Consider the following 15,955-nt stretch of genomic DNA (forward strand, 5'->3'; position numbering starts at 1 on the left):
AATGAGAGTCTATCTGACTCTCATTGGCTGCTGTTTAACACACGCATCGCCGCCAGCGCTGGTGGCGATGCGTGTGTTATGCACAGCCTGAGCCCGCCTCCTAGCGCTATTGGGCAAGCGCTCAGGGGGAGGGAACGGGCTCAGGCGTGCAGCACAGGACCGGCGCTAGGCTAGCGCCAGTCCTGTGCAAATGTGTAGCGCTGACCGCACTCATTGCGGTCGGCGCTACACTGGCTATCTAGGGCGGGCGGGCCAGTACCGTGGCCGGTCCAACGGCGCCCAGGGCACGAACCCCGCTCGCCCTGCCCTAGTTACGCCACTGTGCCCAGCACAAAGTTGGCACAAAGGTTTGTTTTTAAATTGTACATAAACTTCCCACACACCTACTCATCATCCCTTTGTTGATTTCTAATGTTTTTATTTATGTTTTGTTGTACTTGTGTATGTAAGTTTTCTTTTATTGTAGAGTGTAAATGTTTTGTACGCACCATTGCAGCAGCGGTGGTCTGTGAAGCATTGTCATACACATAAACAAAATACATTTCTCTAGTGTGCTCTTAATCTCTAGGGTAAAGCACAATGCCAATTTCCATTCACATTGGTGGATATATATTTAGTATACTTACCATCTGTTTATGATATATTTTACAACGTGCTTATATTATTATCATTCATACCATGTGGTTTGGGCTGCGGGGTTATTTATTTTTGAACTCCAACAACCTTCATAGGACTATAATCAAAATATGTCAGTTGAGTTAGTTAATTATAAGGGACAGGTGTTCTTTGTGCCTGCCAAAAGTATGTTATAGAGTACTACTGGCAGGCTATTTGCTACTATTTACAGTTGTAGGCTGAACAAATGCCGTCAGCACTAGTGTTGGTGGTAAGGGAAGAAGCACTATAAATATTGGCTCACCCCACAAAATGAAAGACAACGCCGCACACATGCCTACTCTTTCAGTTTGTCTGGGAGACTCCTCACTGTAATTTTGGTTAGTTCCCTCAGACTCCCAGACGTATAGCTCACCCTCATGGATCCTCCTCACTTCCTCAGTGAAGTGGGTAGGATGGGTGTGTGAAGTCCCATCAACCTCTGCATGATGCTGCACATTGCAGGAATGGGGTTGTGATTATCTGAAGCATGTTGTCAATACACATTTGCTTCAATCTGACACTTGCACTCATTTGCACCTGGAGAGTCGGATTAACATAGGTCACATACAGTAAGAGCATGTTTGCGTAATTGCAAACAGATGGAGACCCACACATCTACTCATGTATATAAAAAAACTATTTAAACCAATGGCACTGCAGTTTGGAGCAGCAAAAGTGTAAAGAATAAGTCACCAAACTTATAACAAATTGCACAAATAAGAGAAAAGAAAAATAACCTTACTTGCGCTCCAAATGTTTTCAACTTCAAATAATGATGGCAGTTTTCTGCAATAATAGGACCGCTCATACATGTGAACAAGAACAACAAACAATGCCCCAATAGTGTATTATTGCTAACACATTAAAAAGTTCCAGATCCCGTTGTGGTGTTTGAAAGGAAATGGGTGCATGAAGGGTACTCTCCAAGAAACCACACTTCAGAAAGACTCCAATAGATCAACTTCAAATTCCCAATCAAAACCCCAAACTCGTGAAGAATATAATGCGTTGTGGATTCTCTCATGAATGCTTACTTCAAATAAGTTTGCGCTTTCCTTAAAAAAGTCCATACAGGGACGAAACTAGTTGGAGCCTGCATCTATTCACAAGCACCAAGCCACCGGCAGATCTAAAAAGCACATTGCTAAGTGCTAAACATATCGCCAAAGCAGTGCGAACACTCTTTGTATGCCACCTCATCTATTGTGCCGAAGAGGGAGCGCCAACTGCACACTGCACAGCAGCTTGTCTATTTAAGACACAAGCGCCGGGGGGGGGGACCGAAGCAGTTGCAGAAGTACCAGCTATATTACTAACGGAGCCTATTTACACTGACACTCTACTTGAAAAAGATGGCACAGTGCTTAGAAACGCATGGAAACGAGTGTCATACATTGGTTTGGGGAATAGCCGGTATACGTACAGTATATCATACTGAAAATACCCGGGTTCCATCTTCAGTGTTATTCCATCTATATGGTATGGCTACTTACTAACCTCTGTTTTTAATAAACTGTCCTACAATCATATACTACAATTGTATTTCAATGCCTATGTTACACCCTTGTCGGCATTGAGACCGGCAGCCATGTAGCCGCCGGTCTCATCACTACATCCCGGTGCAGGGTGTGCGGTGTGGGCACTGCACACTCTGCACCCTTTATAGATATGCCCCTGGGGGCAGATGTACTAAGCCTTGAAAAGTGATAAAGTGGAGAGTGATAAAGTACCAACCAATCAGCTCCTAACTGTCACTTTACAGGCTGTGTTTGAAAAATGGCAGCTAGGAGTTGATTGGTTGATACTTTATCACTCTCCACTTTATCACTTATCAAGGCTTAGTACATCTCCCCCATGAGTCTAGCTCTACCCCCTAGTTATAAAGAAATTATCTTCTTTAACCTCCTCCTTGGCACATAGGTTTAGTGTCTAGCCTCCTCCTAGTCTTCTTCCCATCTTTCTCTTTTCTCCTTTACCTTCCCCTTCTGTTCTATGCTAACATCCTCCACTTCTCTTTTCCCCACACTCTAGTCACAACATTGTTGTCGTCTTGATCCATTCTACAGTATATGTTCTGACTCTGTGGAAAAGTATCGCCGGTGACGTCATTTCGCCAGGCGAAAACTTTTCCCCGTATTCAATTCCAAAGACTTTTCGCCAGTGCGGAAAGTCAATGCATTGGAATAGGCGAAAAAGATTTGCCTATGAAAGCTGTCAAAAAAAGTGCAGAATAAGGGTTTTGGGGTACAAACTTTTGGGGGACAGTCCTCCAAGGGTAAACTGTGTCAAAAAAAAGTTTTAAAAAACTTAAGAACACCCCAAAAAATTACTTTGAAAAAGGGGGTGAAGAAGTACAAAGTTAAAGTTGGGGGACAAACTAAAAAACTAGTGAAATAGACTCCAGGGGGGCCCCCATGTACTGTATGCCCCAGGTGTTTTTAAGTTTGCAGGTGGTTGCGGCAGGTGGACTTTTTATGTTTTTTAAAACTTCACTTTAGCAACTTTAAAATATACTAGTACCCATTTTCATGTACCCCAAATTTGCTGGGACTACTTATTTTCACACAAAAAATTGCAAAATGCTTTTCTTCACCACTTGTGCAAAGACGCTAATTAGCAGCTATTGAGACCAATTAAATACCTTCAGCAGACCTATTCGGGGGTATCTATAGTGATCCCCAATGTCTGTACATCTTTTGGGGGGTGTCAGGCGGAATTACCTAAATCTGCCAACACTTTTCACCGGGTCTGAATTAACCGGGTCCTGTTTTCGCCGATTTCTAATTGAATACGGGGATAAGCGGGGACGAGCGCGATACTTTTCCCATGGCAAAAAGTCCGGCATGCGAAAAGTACGGGACTTTTTGCACCTAATTGAATATGCCCCTACAGCTGGGTACACACTATACGATCAGGACGATATATCATACACATCGCATAGTGTGTATGCCAGTCGTTCCCGGCCGTCGTGATATAGTTACATGCAGCATACACAGGATTTGCAGTGTGTACGGCGCACGCAATCTATCATTACATCGCTTGCTGCAACACTGTGTGGCACAGTCATATGGTGTGTACCCAGCTTTTGTTTCTTACTCATCTTGATATGTAATCAATTATGAACTATATATTATTATACTGTTTCCCTATTTATTCTCTGCCCTCCCTTATTCTTATGTACCCCTTTACCTACTATTCTCTTGAAATTCGAATACAATGCTACCTCAAAAACAAAGCTGAAAAAAAGCATGACAGTTCTACCTGCACCCACAGTAAATTCCCTTACATCTCATACTGTATATTTTTACTCACATGATGGCTTCAGTTTTCAGTTACTGGTCTGGTGACACATGAAGAGGCACAGGCCACAGCCTGTTATATATTAGTCACTGCACCTGGGAACTGGAAGCATGATTTATCAATGGATAGATTATGTTGTTTAATTTATTTAAATTTGCAAGTTCAATAGGAATTAGCTTCCAGAAATAATTATCCCAAATAACCTTATAGATTATTTTAAGATAACTAGTACTTCATAATGCTCTTAGATTGTTTTGGGACAACTAATATTGTGTCTAAAATATGTATAAACTCTGTGAATGTACAATATGTAGAGTGCTCCAATCTGTCCCAGGATCTCTAAAGGTGGGTACAACTACACACTAGACAATATGTCGTCTGATTCCATGGATTGGAGCAACATATTAGGTACTTCATCTAGTGTGTACCCATGAAATGCGCGCTCCTGCGGTTCGTTAGCAACACAGCCCGTTGGCCCTACTGAAGGGCCGACGGGGGATGTCGCTAACAATATCATGCAGCAGAATGCAGCATGACACGTCCCTCCTCACCCCGTCATGACCCAGCATCGGCAAGTGTGTATGCACTTTCCGCATGCCAGGTTCCAACGCCAGTGACATCGGTACACATCGGCTAATATGTACCCAGCTTAAGACAATCTTATACCCCTTTTCCACCTAAATTCCGGGTCTGACCCGGAGTTGGAACAAAGGGCCTAATTCAGGCCTTTAAGACAAATAACATTTGTAGTTTTAAGATCCAATCTTAATTTTACGGTATTAACACCCACTATAACTTTAATATACCTACCATTAGGCGAATATCATCTAAGTCATTTCACATGTGAGCAGTTTGGTTACAAATGTTTATAACTAAATTACAGGAATGCAATCATCCTCAGCACTAACCCTCATGGCACTACTGACCAACCTGGTTATCCTTCCTGCCATATTAAATTAAATTACAGTAGAATGTGGCCAGGAATGTTAACAATGCAGTCATGTAAGGGAGCTGGTATTGCTAATGTTTATAGATTAAAACATTTTTCCAATTCATCCTTTTTCTCTTTCATCCTAGTGCAGTGGAAAAGGAGAGTACATCTGGTATGAACCAAAACAGAGGGTGTGGAATGACACCAATTAGCTGTGGAAATGGAAAATTGAGGCAGTGGCTGATAGACCAGATTGACAGTGGGAAGTATACTGGGTTGGTGTGGGAGAATGAAGACAGGACCATCTTCCGTATACCGTGGAAACATGCAGGGAAACAAGATTACAATAGAGAAGAAGACGCAGCCCTCTTTAAGGTAATATTACTAGGACTTTATAACCAGTATTAGATGTTCCACATGTGTTGTCACAGGCTAATGACTAACTCTGACAGCTGATGCACATATCAGGCATGAATCAGAGCTGCACACAATGCAGATAATCATGTAATTGAGAAACTATATGCTACTGCGCATGTGCGGATATTTCTGTAAACCCTATGGCGCAGAGTGTACACACAAAGGTGCTGCTGTGATCGGCACAGATGTTATCAGAATGGGAGGTGGCTAGTAATGCACACAAAACGGTCCATTCAGTGGGTGTATTATGGGAGTGTCGCGGTCATGTCAATGCAAGCGGCTGCGCTCACACAGCAGGTTAGATTGAGAAACTGCACCTGCCATAGGGCTAGTGCAGGGTTTGATGGTGCGACTGCTGGTGGCACATAAGGACGGACTTATTGGCACTACAGCATGCACGTGCACTAAAAGTAGCCATTCTCAGTCTTTGCACATTAGGCCGTATGGATGTACAGAAGGGATGGAGTTTGTAGCGACAACTGCATGTACCCTCAGACAGGCCACCACCAGTAGGTGCTGCTGCGGGTTCTTGTTAAATGATTTGCATGAATGTAAATTCCCTTTTTAATAGCATGTTTCCCTGCACACTCACACATGTGATCTCAAATATTAAACTCTTGAAATAATCTCATATTCAAGTGTATGCAACATAGAAAAGGAGCATGGAATGAGAAATTTGTTCAACTGTAAATGGCTCTGTCTGTTATATATATATATATATATATATATATATATATATATATATATATACAGTGCATCCAGAAAGTATTCACAGCGCTTCACTATTTCCACATTTTGTTATGTTACAGCCTTATTCCAAAATGGAATAAATTCATTTTGTCCTCAAAATTCTACACAAAATACCCCATAATGACAACATGTAAAAAGTTTTTTTGAGATTGCATGTCAGAGCACAAACCAAGCATGAAGTCCAAGGAATTGTCTGTAGACCTTGTTTGGAGGAAACCAAGAACCGCTCATCACCAGGCCAATACCATCCCTACAGTGAAGCATGGTGGTGGCAGCATCATGCTGTGGGGATGTTTTTCAGTGGCAGGAACTGGGAGAGTAGTCAGGATAGAGGGAAGATGAATGCAGCAATGTACAGAGACATCCTGGATGAAAACCTGCTCCAGAGCGTTCTTGATCTCAGACTTGGGCGATGGTTCATCTTTCAGCAGGACAACGACCCTAAGCAGTCTTAGTATTCACAGCCAAGATATCAAAGGCGTTGTTTCAGGATAACTCTGTGAATGTCCTTGAGTGGCCCAGCCAGAGCCCAGACTTGAATCCAATTGAACATCTCTGGAGAGATCTGAAAATGGCTGTGCACCGACGCTTCCCATCCAACCTGATGGAGCTTGAGAGGTGCTGCAAAGAGGAATTGGCGAAGCTGCCCAAAGATAGGTGTGCCAAGCTTGTGGGACCAAATTCAAAAAGACTTGAGGCTGTAATTGCTGCCAAAGGTGTATCAACAAAGTATTGAGCAAAGGCTGTGAATACTTATTTACATGTGATTTCTTAGTTTTTTTTTTTTATAAAATTTTCAAAAATCCCCAAAAAACTTTTTACACTTTGTCATTATGAGGTATTGTGTGTAGGAGTTTGAGGACAAAAATTAATTTATTCCATTTTGGAATAAGGCTGCAACATAACAAAATGTGGAAAAAGTGAAGCACTGTGAATACTTTCCAGATGCACTGTAACAACCTGTATACTGGTGTGCAAAATTCTGACATAACATCCTTCGAGTCCACTGGTGCTGGGCTGGTCTTGGAACGTCATTCCATACTGTGACCCCTATTTACTAAGCCTTGGAGACAGATAAAGTGGATGGAGATAAAGTACCAGCCAACCAACTCCTAACTGTCACTTTACAGGCTGTGTTTAAAAAATGACAAATAACAGTTAGGAGCTGATTGGTTGGTACTTTATCTCCATCCACTTTATCTCTATTCAAGGCTTAGTAAATAGACCCCTGTATTTGTACACTGAGATTGCTTACTATTTGTAGTAATAGAGCTGAGATGATGCTAGTCAATTCATTCTGCGGTGTGGTTGTAATAGACCAGGGAACACTTAAGAACAAATTCCACCAGCCAAATTGCAAAACTTCACAGTCAGGGGAGAATGTTTCACAGTAGAGTTTTGAAAATTTTGCTCATCTCTAAACTCTAAAGATGACCCATAGATATTGCTATTAGTAACACAACACCACTAATAATAGTAATGTATATAAAAGAATGCAACTACTGTAGTATTGCATTTTATTTCCAGAGGAGATACAGTATATGTATCAATTGTTGGGAACAGCTCTACTGTGTTTACTTTATATTCAATGTGAAAAAATGGTAAGAGTCATGTTTTCTTGCATTTTTAAAATGATCACACATAACATAGTATAGATTAAATAGATGACGCCAAATTCCCCCTAAAACATGTAATATATCTTTATTGTAAATGAAAAATAAAAAAAAACCTAGTTTTTTTCCACCTCCCACACTTACTGATTTACGACCGATTGTCCTTGCTAAGAGAACTTTTTGGTGACTCATTTACCAGCAGAGTTGTCTCCATTTCTAGGTACTGTAAGCATAAGGCTTTATATTGGAATATGCAGCTCAATTACCAGATGCAAAAGAGAAGGAGGGCCTGCACATAAATGTGTCTTTGCTGCAGTGTGACTGCGTCTTTATGCTAATGCTGCAGCCAATGGTACAGAGACGTCCACCGCTGTGGCGTATTAAGATGCACCATGGGCCACACATCAGTCGCAGCATCGAACATTGCACCAACCCTATGGAGACGCAGAATCTCCATCTGAACATGGCCCCCGAAATGAGTGCAATGTCTTTTCGCCACTTCATAGCATTTAGACAAGGTAATAGGATGACTGAGCGCTAAGTACTATTGTTAGTTAATTCCTATTGATCTATGTTAAAAATAGTAAATTAAAAAAAAAAGGGCTTTTAATAAAAAAAAAAATGTTTTTTTTTTTTTTCTCCTTTCTTTTCTGTAAAATAAATAATTAAATGAATAAAAACAGTAAGCACCAGCAAGACAAGCAGGGATGGGAAGAGGCTATTAGGATAGGTAAAAAGAGAGACTCCAATGTTCAAAACTCTTTTAAAAACAATGTTAGAGCAGGAGGTGAAATGATATTCAATGTCCAGATGATTAGGGGGGATCGAGATATTTTAGCTACTGCCCCTACCTGTGGGTTACTCTGGGACTCTTGCAGCATGCGATCTTCTCCTTTGCTGTCCAGAAAACTCTGAGGGGATCCAGCTGGAGCATGCCACACTAACAATAGTACTTAGCGCTCAGTCATCCTATTACCTTGTCCAACTAACAATAGTACTTAGCGCTCAGTCATCTCATTACCATGTCCAACTAACAATAGTACTTAGCGCTCAGTCATCCCATTACCATGTCCAACTAACAATAGTGCTTAGCGCTCAGTCATCCTATTACCTTGTCCAACTAAGAATAGTACTTAGCGCTAAGTCATCCTATTACCTTGTCCAACTAACAATAGTACTTAGCGCTCAGTCATCCTATTACCTTGTCCAACTAACAATAGTACTTAGCGCTAAGTCATCCTATTACCTTGTCCAACTAACAATAGTACTTAGCGCTCAGTCATCCTATTACCTTGTCCAACTAACAATAGTACTTAGCGCTCAGTCATCCCATTACCATGTCCAACTAACAATAGTACTTAGCGCTCAGTCATCCTATTACCTTGTCCAACTGACAATAGTACTTAGCGCTCAGTCATCCTATTACCTTGTCCAACTAACAATAGTACTTAGCGCTCAGTCATCCCATTACCATGTCCAACTAACAATAGTACTTAGCGCTCAGTCATCCCATTACCATGTCCAACTAACAATAGTACTTAGCGCTCAGTCATCCCATTACCATGTCCAACTAACAATAGTGCTTAGCGCTCAGTCATCCTATTACCTTGTCCAACTAAGAATAGTACTTAGCGCTAAGTCATCCTATTACCTTGTCCAACTAACAATAGTACTTAGCGCTCAGTCATCCTATTACCTTGTCCAACTAACAATAGTACTTAGCGCTAAGTCATCCTATTACCTTGTCCAACTAACAATAGTACTTAGCGCTCAGTCATCCTATTACCTTGTCCAACTAACAATAGTACTTAGCGCTCAGTCATCCCATTACCATGTCCAACTAACAATAGTACTTAGCGCTCAGTCATCCTATTACCTTGTCCAACTAACAATAGTACTTAGCGCTCAGTCATCCTATTACCTTGTCCAACTAACAATAGTACTTAGCGCTAAGTCATCCTATTACCTTGTCCAACTAACAATAGTACTTAGCGCTCAGTCATCCTATTACCTTGACTAAATCGAACTACACTGAGCTGCTTACATATACACAGCGCAGCATACTATTATCTACCTCACTTCAAAGCATTCATTGAAAACATACATCATAGTTTTTAAGAAATAAAGGGAAGACAAGTAACATTTTTATTACTAAATGTTTATACTGAGATTGACCATGACAACATATCAGACCTCGCCAATGTTAATGTGTTAAACATAGCACATGAAACCCCAAATATTTTAATTAAGTAACAAAAATCGCCTGTAAATTTCCTCTACAAGTTATACACAAACCCAATGGGTTTACGTACAACTCCGATGTTTGCAGAACTGCGCATTTGCAGGATCTGTACTACGCATGTGCAGATTTCCTTCTTTGAGATTGCTCGCAGTGCCCGAACGCCGTAGCCAGTCATCAGGCTGCGGTATCCGGGCACTGTGACCAGATATATGTACATGCGCAGTACAGATTCTGCGCAACCACAGCTCTTCAAACATCGGAATTGTAAGTAAGCCAGCGTTTGGAGGCGGCGTCAGGCAACCTTCCAAAAAACAGGGGGGGGTCGGCCCCTGGCCATCCAGTGTATCCCGATGACCGCCTTCGGACACAGCAGTGAATCACATAAGCCGGCACACAAGATGCAGCATTAGCATATTATTGCACACCCTCTGCATACAACATAGCAGCAGCTGTGCAGAAGCATACAACTCTGATCAGGCCCTAAGTCAGCAACCTAGGATAAGCACAGAACAGCAAACAGGCTGAGTCTCCCATATCCAAAATGCTTGGGACCAGGGGTATTATGGATATCAGAATATTCCGTATTTTGGAATATTTGCATATCATAATGAGAGATCTTGGGAATGGGACCGAAATCTGAGCACAGAATGCACTTAAGTTTTATATACAACTTATACACACAGCCTGCAAGTCATTTTATACAATATTTTTAATCATTTTGTGCCTTCAACAAAGTTTGTGTACATTGAGCCATCAGAAAGCAAAGGTGTCACTATCTCAGTCATGCTAAATAAATTCCGTATTTCGGAATATTTGGATATAGGAGACTCAACCTGTACCAACATTCAATAAGAGTCTTATAAAGTATGTACTGAGAAAGATAACTCCTCAGAGTATATTGTATATGGGCTTTCACAACCTATGGAAATTGTATCTATTTTAGACAGCCATAGTGCCATTATATGTTTGTCAAAAAAAAAACAGGAAAATGGTGTACTTTCTGGGAAATTGTAAAAACACTCCAAAATGTAGAAAGTTAAAGTTAAAAACAGAAAGTTAAAAAAAACCCTTAAAATACCAGTTTTGTTAGGCTACAACAATTTAGATTAAAATTATGTTAAATAATTAGTTCTAACATCGAAAATATGTTTCAGTCCTTTGGTTATATTACATGACTGAGGCTTTGTACTTTTATATTGTCAGTCACTCAGTGACTCCTAATAACTTTGAGCCTGATTCAGCAAGGAACGCAAATGTGAGCACGCACGCACGCAGTCGACAGATGTTTTCCCACTGCGCATGCGTAAACCAACCAGTGCTATCAGGAAAGGGTATGCAGAGTAGATGCAGCATGCATACAGACACCTCTAATATTGATTGACAAGGGATGCCGTTTGTGGGCGGTGATGGGGTGTGGTCGTGCGAACGCAGGCATGCCAGTGCGTTTCAACGCCGTTGCAGAGGCTTGCATAAATTAGCCAATGTGAGACCCTACGCAGTCTGGGCTCTCACTGCGTGCAGAAGATGTAGCAAAGTCTGCGTGAGGGTCAGATCAACCACTACTCTGGGTATGGGTCTGATGGTTCACGATGTTACCGATGTTTCCTCTATCTTGCGGACTACTCAGGCTGTGAGTAAAGGGAAGTAGGCGGCATTGTGTAGTGCTGGGTGTCTGCATCTTGTGCTTCGGTTGCCGTGCATATGCACTGATTAGCATATACACGCAGCGGCCGAGTACGTGCGTGCGCACATTTGCGTTCCTTGCTATATACTGTATGTAGCAAACTTTAAATTTACATTTAACACATGACATGCCATTGAAATAAATGGTATGTGATGCATTAAATGTTAATTCAAAGTTTGCTACATCTGGGAATGCATTATCCAATATATGTTGGACGTTGTATATTTGATAACAAGAATAAGTGACATAATTTAGATATGTAACTGAGGTCCGGGCTGGGATGGGGTAGGGAAGTAAAAAGTGGAAGAGAGAGTAGAGACTAAGGCAGGGAGAGGAAATTTGGGTCAGGATTAGACAGACCACAGACATACTGTATATGTATCTATTATGTGAAACTACTGTCAGTTTGTAACCAAGATCCACAAGTTCCACATTGCATGAAACTATTCAGCCTTTATTCAACCAGTATACTACTAGACATGAAAAATAAACCTTTATCTAATTGTTAGATTTAATGCAGTGCAATAAACATCAGAAAGAACCATATGTTGGAAATGATGTGTGTGCAGGTGTTGATACTGCAATAACACCAGCAGCTTACTCAAACTATGAACAGCCCAGTTACTTAACCAGTGGTGTTGGTTTATTGAAGTATAGTAGGTACAGCCATACTCACTATTACATGCACACTGGTAATAGAGAGGAGCTTGAGCAGAGCGGAGTTCTATACAGCTCACCAGCCAGTGAGTGTATGCTGCAAACAGGTAGCGGTGCAGGGATCTGGAACAGCTGGTATATAAGCAGGTATTAACCGTGTTCTCTTTTAGAGCTAAGCAAGAGACTTCTGTAACCCACCATGTTACTCTACACAGTAAAGACAAGATGGCCCCTGCGCATGCTCAGTAGTGATTTCAGTAGCCATCTTGGAACAGGGCATGAATCCTCCCTGGAGGGGCAGGAAGACTGGAGTCTGCAAAGTAGCATGCTCCTCTTTCAACACTGTATACTATTTTCTCGCTTATTTATAGGTTCTGCTATGATCTATCTGCACAGTAGCTTATCTCGTATGGCCGTCAACATTCTTATGTTCTGATTGAGTACATGTTCTTCAATTCCCACCCAGTACAAAATTTTGGATGCATTCAAATGAGGAGCAAATGAACAATGTGTATAGCAGGTGCTTTGGATTAGGTCAAATACTTTCAGATACATATGTTATAGATGGGTTGGGTATGGGATCCCAGCTGTCAGAATACTGACACTAAAAGGTAAGTCTCCTACCTCTAACCATTACCCCTACCCCTAACCCTCCCTCTCTGATGCCTAACCCTAACCTCCCCCCTAGTGCCTAACCCTAACCTCCCCTCTCTGCACCCGAAACCTAACCCTCCTCTGTTAGTGCCTAACTCTAACCCTCCCCCTAGTTCCTAACCCATAACCCTAAACCTAACCCTCCCCTAACTCTCGATACTTACCTTCGGGATTCCATCGGTTGGAATACTGCTGTCGGGATTCCGGCGCTGATAATTAGACCATCGGCATCCCGTATAGTAGGATGCTGACTACATAGATACATATTATTTAAAACAAAAACAAAGCAAATAAGAAGGAGTGCAGAGGGTGCCATATCAAGTAAGATAGCAAGTCGTTAGTGTCTGTTATTGAACAGTTGTATTGCTATTTCTCTGTAGTGATTGCTGTCTTTTTATTGCAAGTGCCTCCTGAGATCACAGTGCACATTTATACCACTCCACAGGCTTGGGCACTTTTTAAAGGCAAATACAGAGAGGGCTTTGACAAACCAGACCCTCCCACGTGGAAGACAAGACTCCGCTGTGCTTTAAACAAGAGTAATGACTTTGAAGAGCTAGTCGAGAGGAGTCAGCTGGATATATCAGACCCATATAAGGTGTACAAAATCATTCCCGAAGGATCAAAGAAAGGTAAGGTATCCTTCCTCCAATATGTTCCTCTTTACGTGGTCATAAGAGGCTCATAGCAAAGAAACATTGTCTGGTACAAGGGATGTTTTCCTAACAAAAGTCCCAGCAAACCATGGAAGAATTGCTAAATGTTTTAAAGGTTGAATATATTTTCTATTATAACATATCAATTCTTTCAAGTGTTTTTAGCAAGAGCAGATATAAATGACAATAGTTCATTCAATTCCACTCACACAGTCCCCAGCTGTTACAGTAAATCTCTTTTATTGTAATTTTTTAGATGCCTTCTGCTATTACAAACACCAACAAAGGACCATGTATCCATGTATAATAGCAAGCTGTGATTTGGCCTACACAAGATGTTTGATGTTCCAAGGCTGTGTACCACTATCAGCCCATTAGTATTTTAGCTGACAATCTAGCCAGCCAAATACATATTCATCTGATTCATTTTACATTTCCAGTTTCCATACAAATTACCAACATGATGATGTTTAAATCACTGATAAACTTGAAGACAAATCATGCTAAATGCATTCATCTGTATCACAGGAATAGGGGTACATCTGTATCACAGGAATGGGGTGACATCTGTATCACAGGAATAGGGGTGACATCTGTATCACAGGAATAGGGGTACATCTGTATCACAGGAATGGGGTGACATCTGTATCACAGGAAAAGGGGTACATCTGTATCACAGGAATGGGGTGACATCTGTATCACAGGAATAGGGGTGACATCTGTATCACAGGAATGGGGTGACATCTGTATCACAGGAATAGGGGTACATCTGTATCACAGGAATGGGGTGACATCTGTATCACAGGAATATGGGTGACATCTGTATCACAGGAATAGGGGTGACATCTGTATCACATGAATAGGGGTGACATCTGTATCACAGGAATAGGGGTACATCTGTATTACAGGAATGGGGTGACATCTGTATCACAAGAATAGGGGTCATCTGTATCACAGGAATAGGGGTACATCTGTATTACAGGAATAGGGGTACATCTGTATTACAGGAAGGAGGGTGACATCTGTATTACAGTAATGGGGTGACATCTGTATCACAGGAATAGGGGTACATCTGTATCAGGAATGGGGTGACATCTGTATCACCGGAATATGGGTGACATCTGTATCACAGGAATAGGGGTGACATCTGTATCAGGAATGGGGTGACATCTGTATTACAGGAATAGGGGTAACATCTGTATCACAGGAATAGGGGTGACATCTGTATCACAGGAATAGAGGTACATCTGTATTACAGGAATAGGGGTACATCTGTATTACAGGAAGGAGGGTGACATCTGTATTACAGGAATAGGGGTAACATCTGTATCACAGGAATAGGGGTACATCTGTATCAGGAATGGGGTGACATCTGTAGCACAGGAATAGGGGTAACATCTGTATCACAGGAATAGGGGTACATCTGTATCACAGGAATAGGGGTGACATCTGTATCACAGGAATAGATGTACATCTGTATTACAGGAAGGAGGGTGACATCTGTATCACAGGAATAGGGGTACATCTGTATCAGGAATGGGGTGACATCTGTATCACAGGAATAGAGGTAATATCTGTATCACAGGAATAGGGGTGACATCTGTATTACAGTAATGGGGTGACATCTGTATCACAGGAATAGGGGTCCATCTGTATCAGGAATGGGGTGACATCTGTATCACAGGAATAGAGGTAACATCTGTATCACAGGAATAGGGGTACATATGTATCACAGGAATGGGGTGACATCTGTATCACAGGAATAGGGGTACATCTGTATCACAGGAATAGGGGTGACATCTGTGTCACAGGAATAGGGGTGACATCTGTATCACAGGAACAGGGGTGACATCTGTATCACATGAATAGGGGTGACATCTGTATCACAGGATTAGGGGTGACATCTGTATCACAGGAATAGAGGTACATCTGTATTACAGGAAGGAGGGTGACATCTGTATCACAGGAATAGGGGTACATATGTATCACAGGAATAGGGGTGACATCTGTATCACAGGAATAGGGGTACATCTGTATCACAGGAATAGGGGTGACATCTGTATCACAGGAATAGGGGTGACATCTGTATCACAGGAATAGAGGTACATCTGTATTACAGGAATGGGGTGACATCTGTATCACAGGAATAGGGGTCATCTGTATCACAGGAATAGGGGTACATCTGTATTACAGGAATAGGGGTACATCTGTATTACAGGAAGGAGGGTGACATCTGTATCACAGGAATATGGGTGACATCTGTATCACAGGAACAGGGGTGACATCTGTATCACATGAATAGGGGTGACATCTGTATCACAGGAACAGGGGTGACATCTGTATCACAGGATTAGGGGTGACATCTGTATCATGTGAAAGGAAACGTCATCACTA

At 41.6% G+C, this 15,955-nt stretch overlaps 1 protein-coding gene across 1 annotated transcript in view; it reads left to right on the plus strand.

The window, feature by feature from the left end:
* The first annotated feature begins 5,062 nt into the window (after positions 1-5,062).
* IRF4 (interferon regulatory factor 4) overlaps positions 5,063-15,955 on the plus strand; it is a 34,522-nt gene continuing 23,629 nt past the window's right edge. Inside the window, exons 1-2 of the mRNA XM_088471795.1 lie at positions 5,063-5,263; positions 13,351-13,537. Of these exons, the coding sequence (XP_088327921.1) occupies positions 5,063-5,263; positions 13,351-13,537 (388 nt within the window). The remainder of the gene's footprint in view (positions 5,264-13,350; positions 13,538-15,955) is intronic.

Source organism: Taudactylus pleione, unplaced genomic scaffold (genome assembly GCF_031769625.1).
Source record: "Taudactylus pleione unplaced genomic scaffold, aTauple2 ptg000116l, whole genome shotgun sequence".
NCBI classification, from domain to species: Eukaryota; Metazoa; Chordata; class Amphibia; order Anura; family Myobatrachidae; genus Taudactylus; species Taudactylus pleione.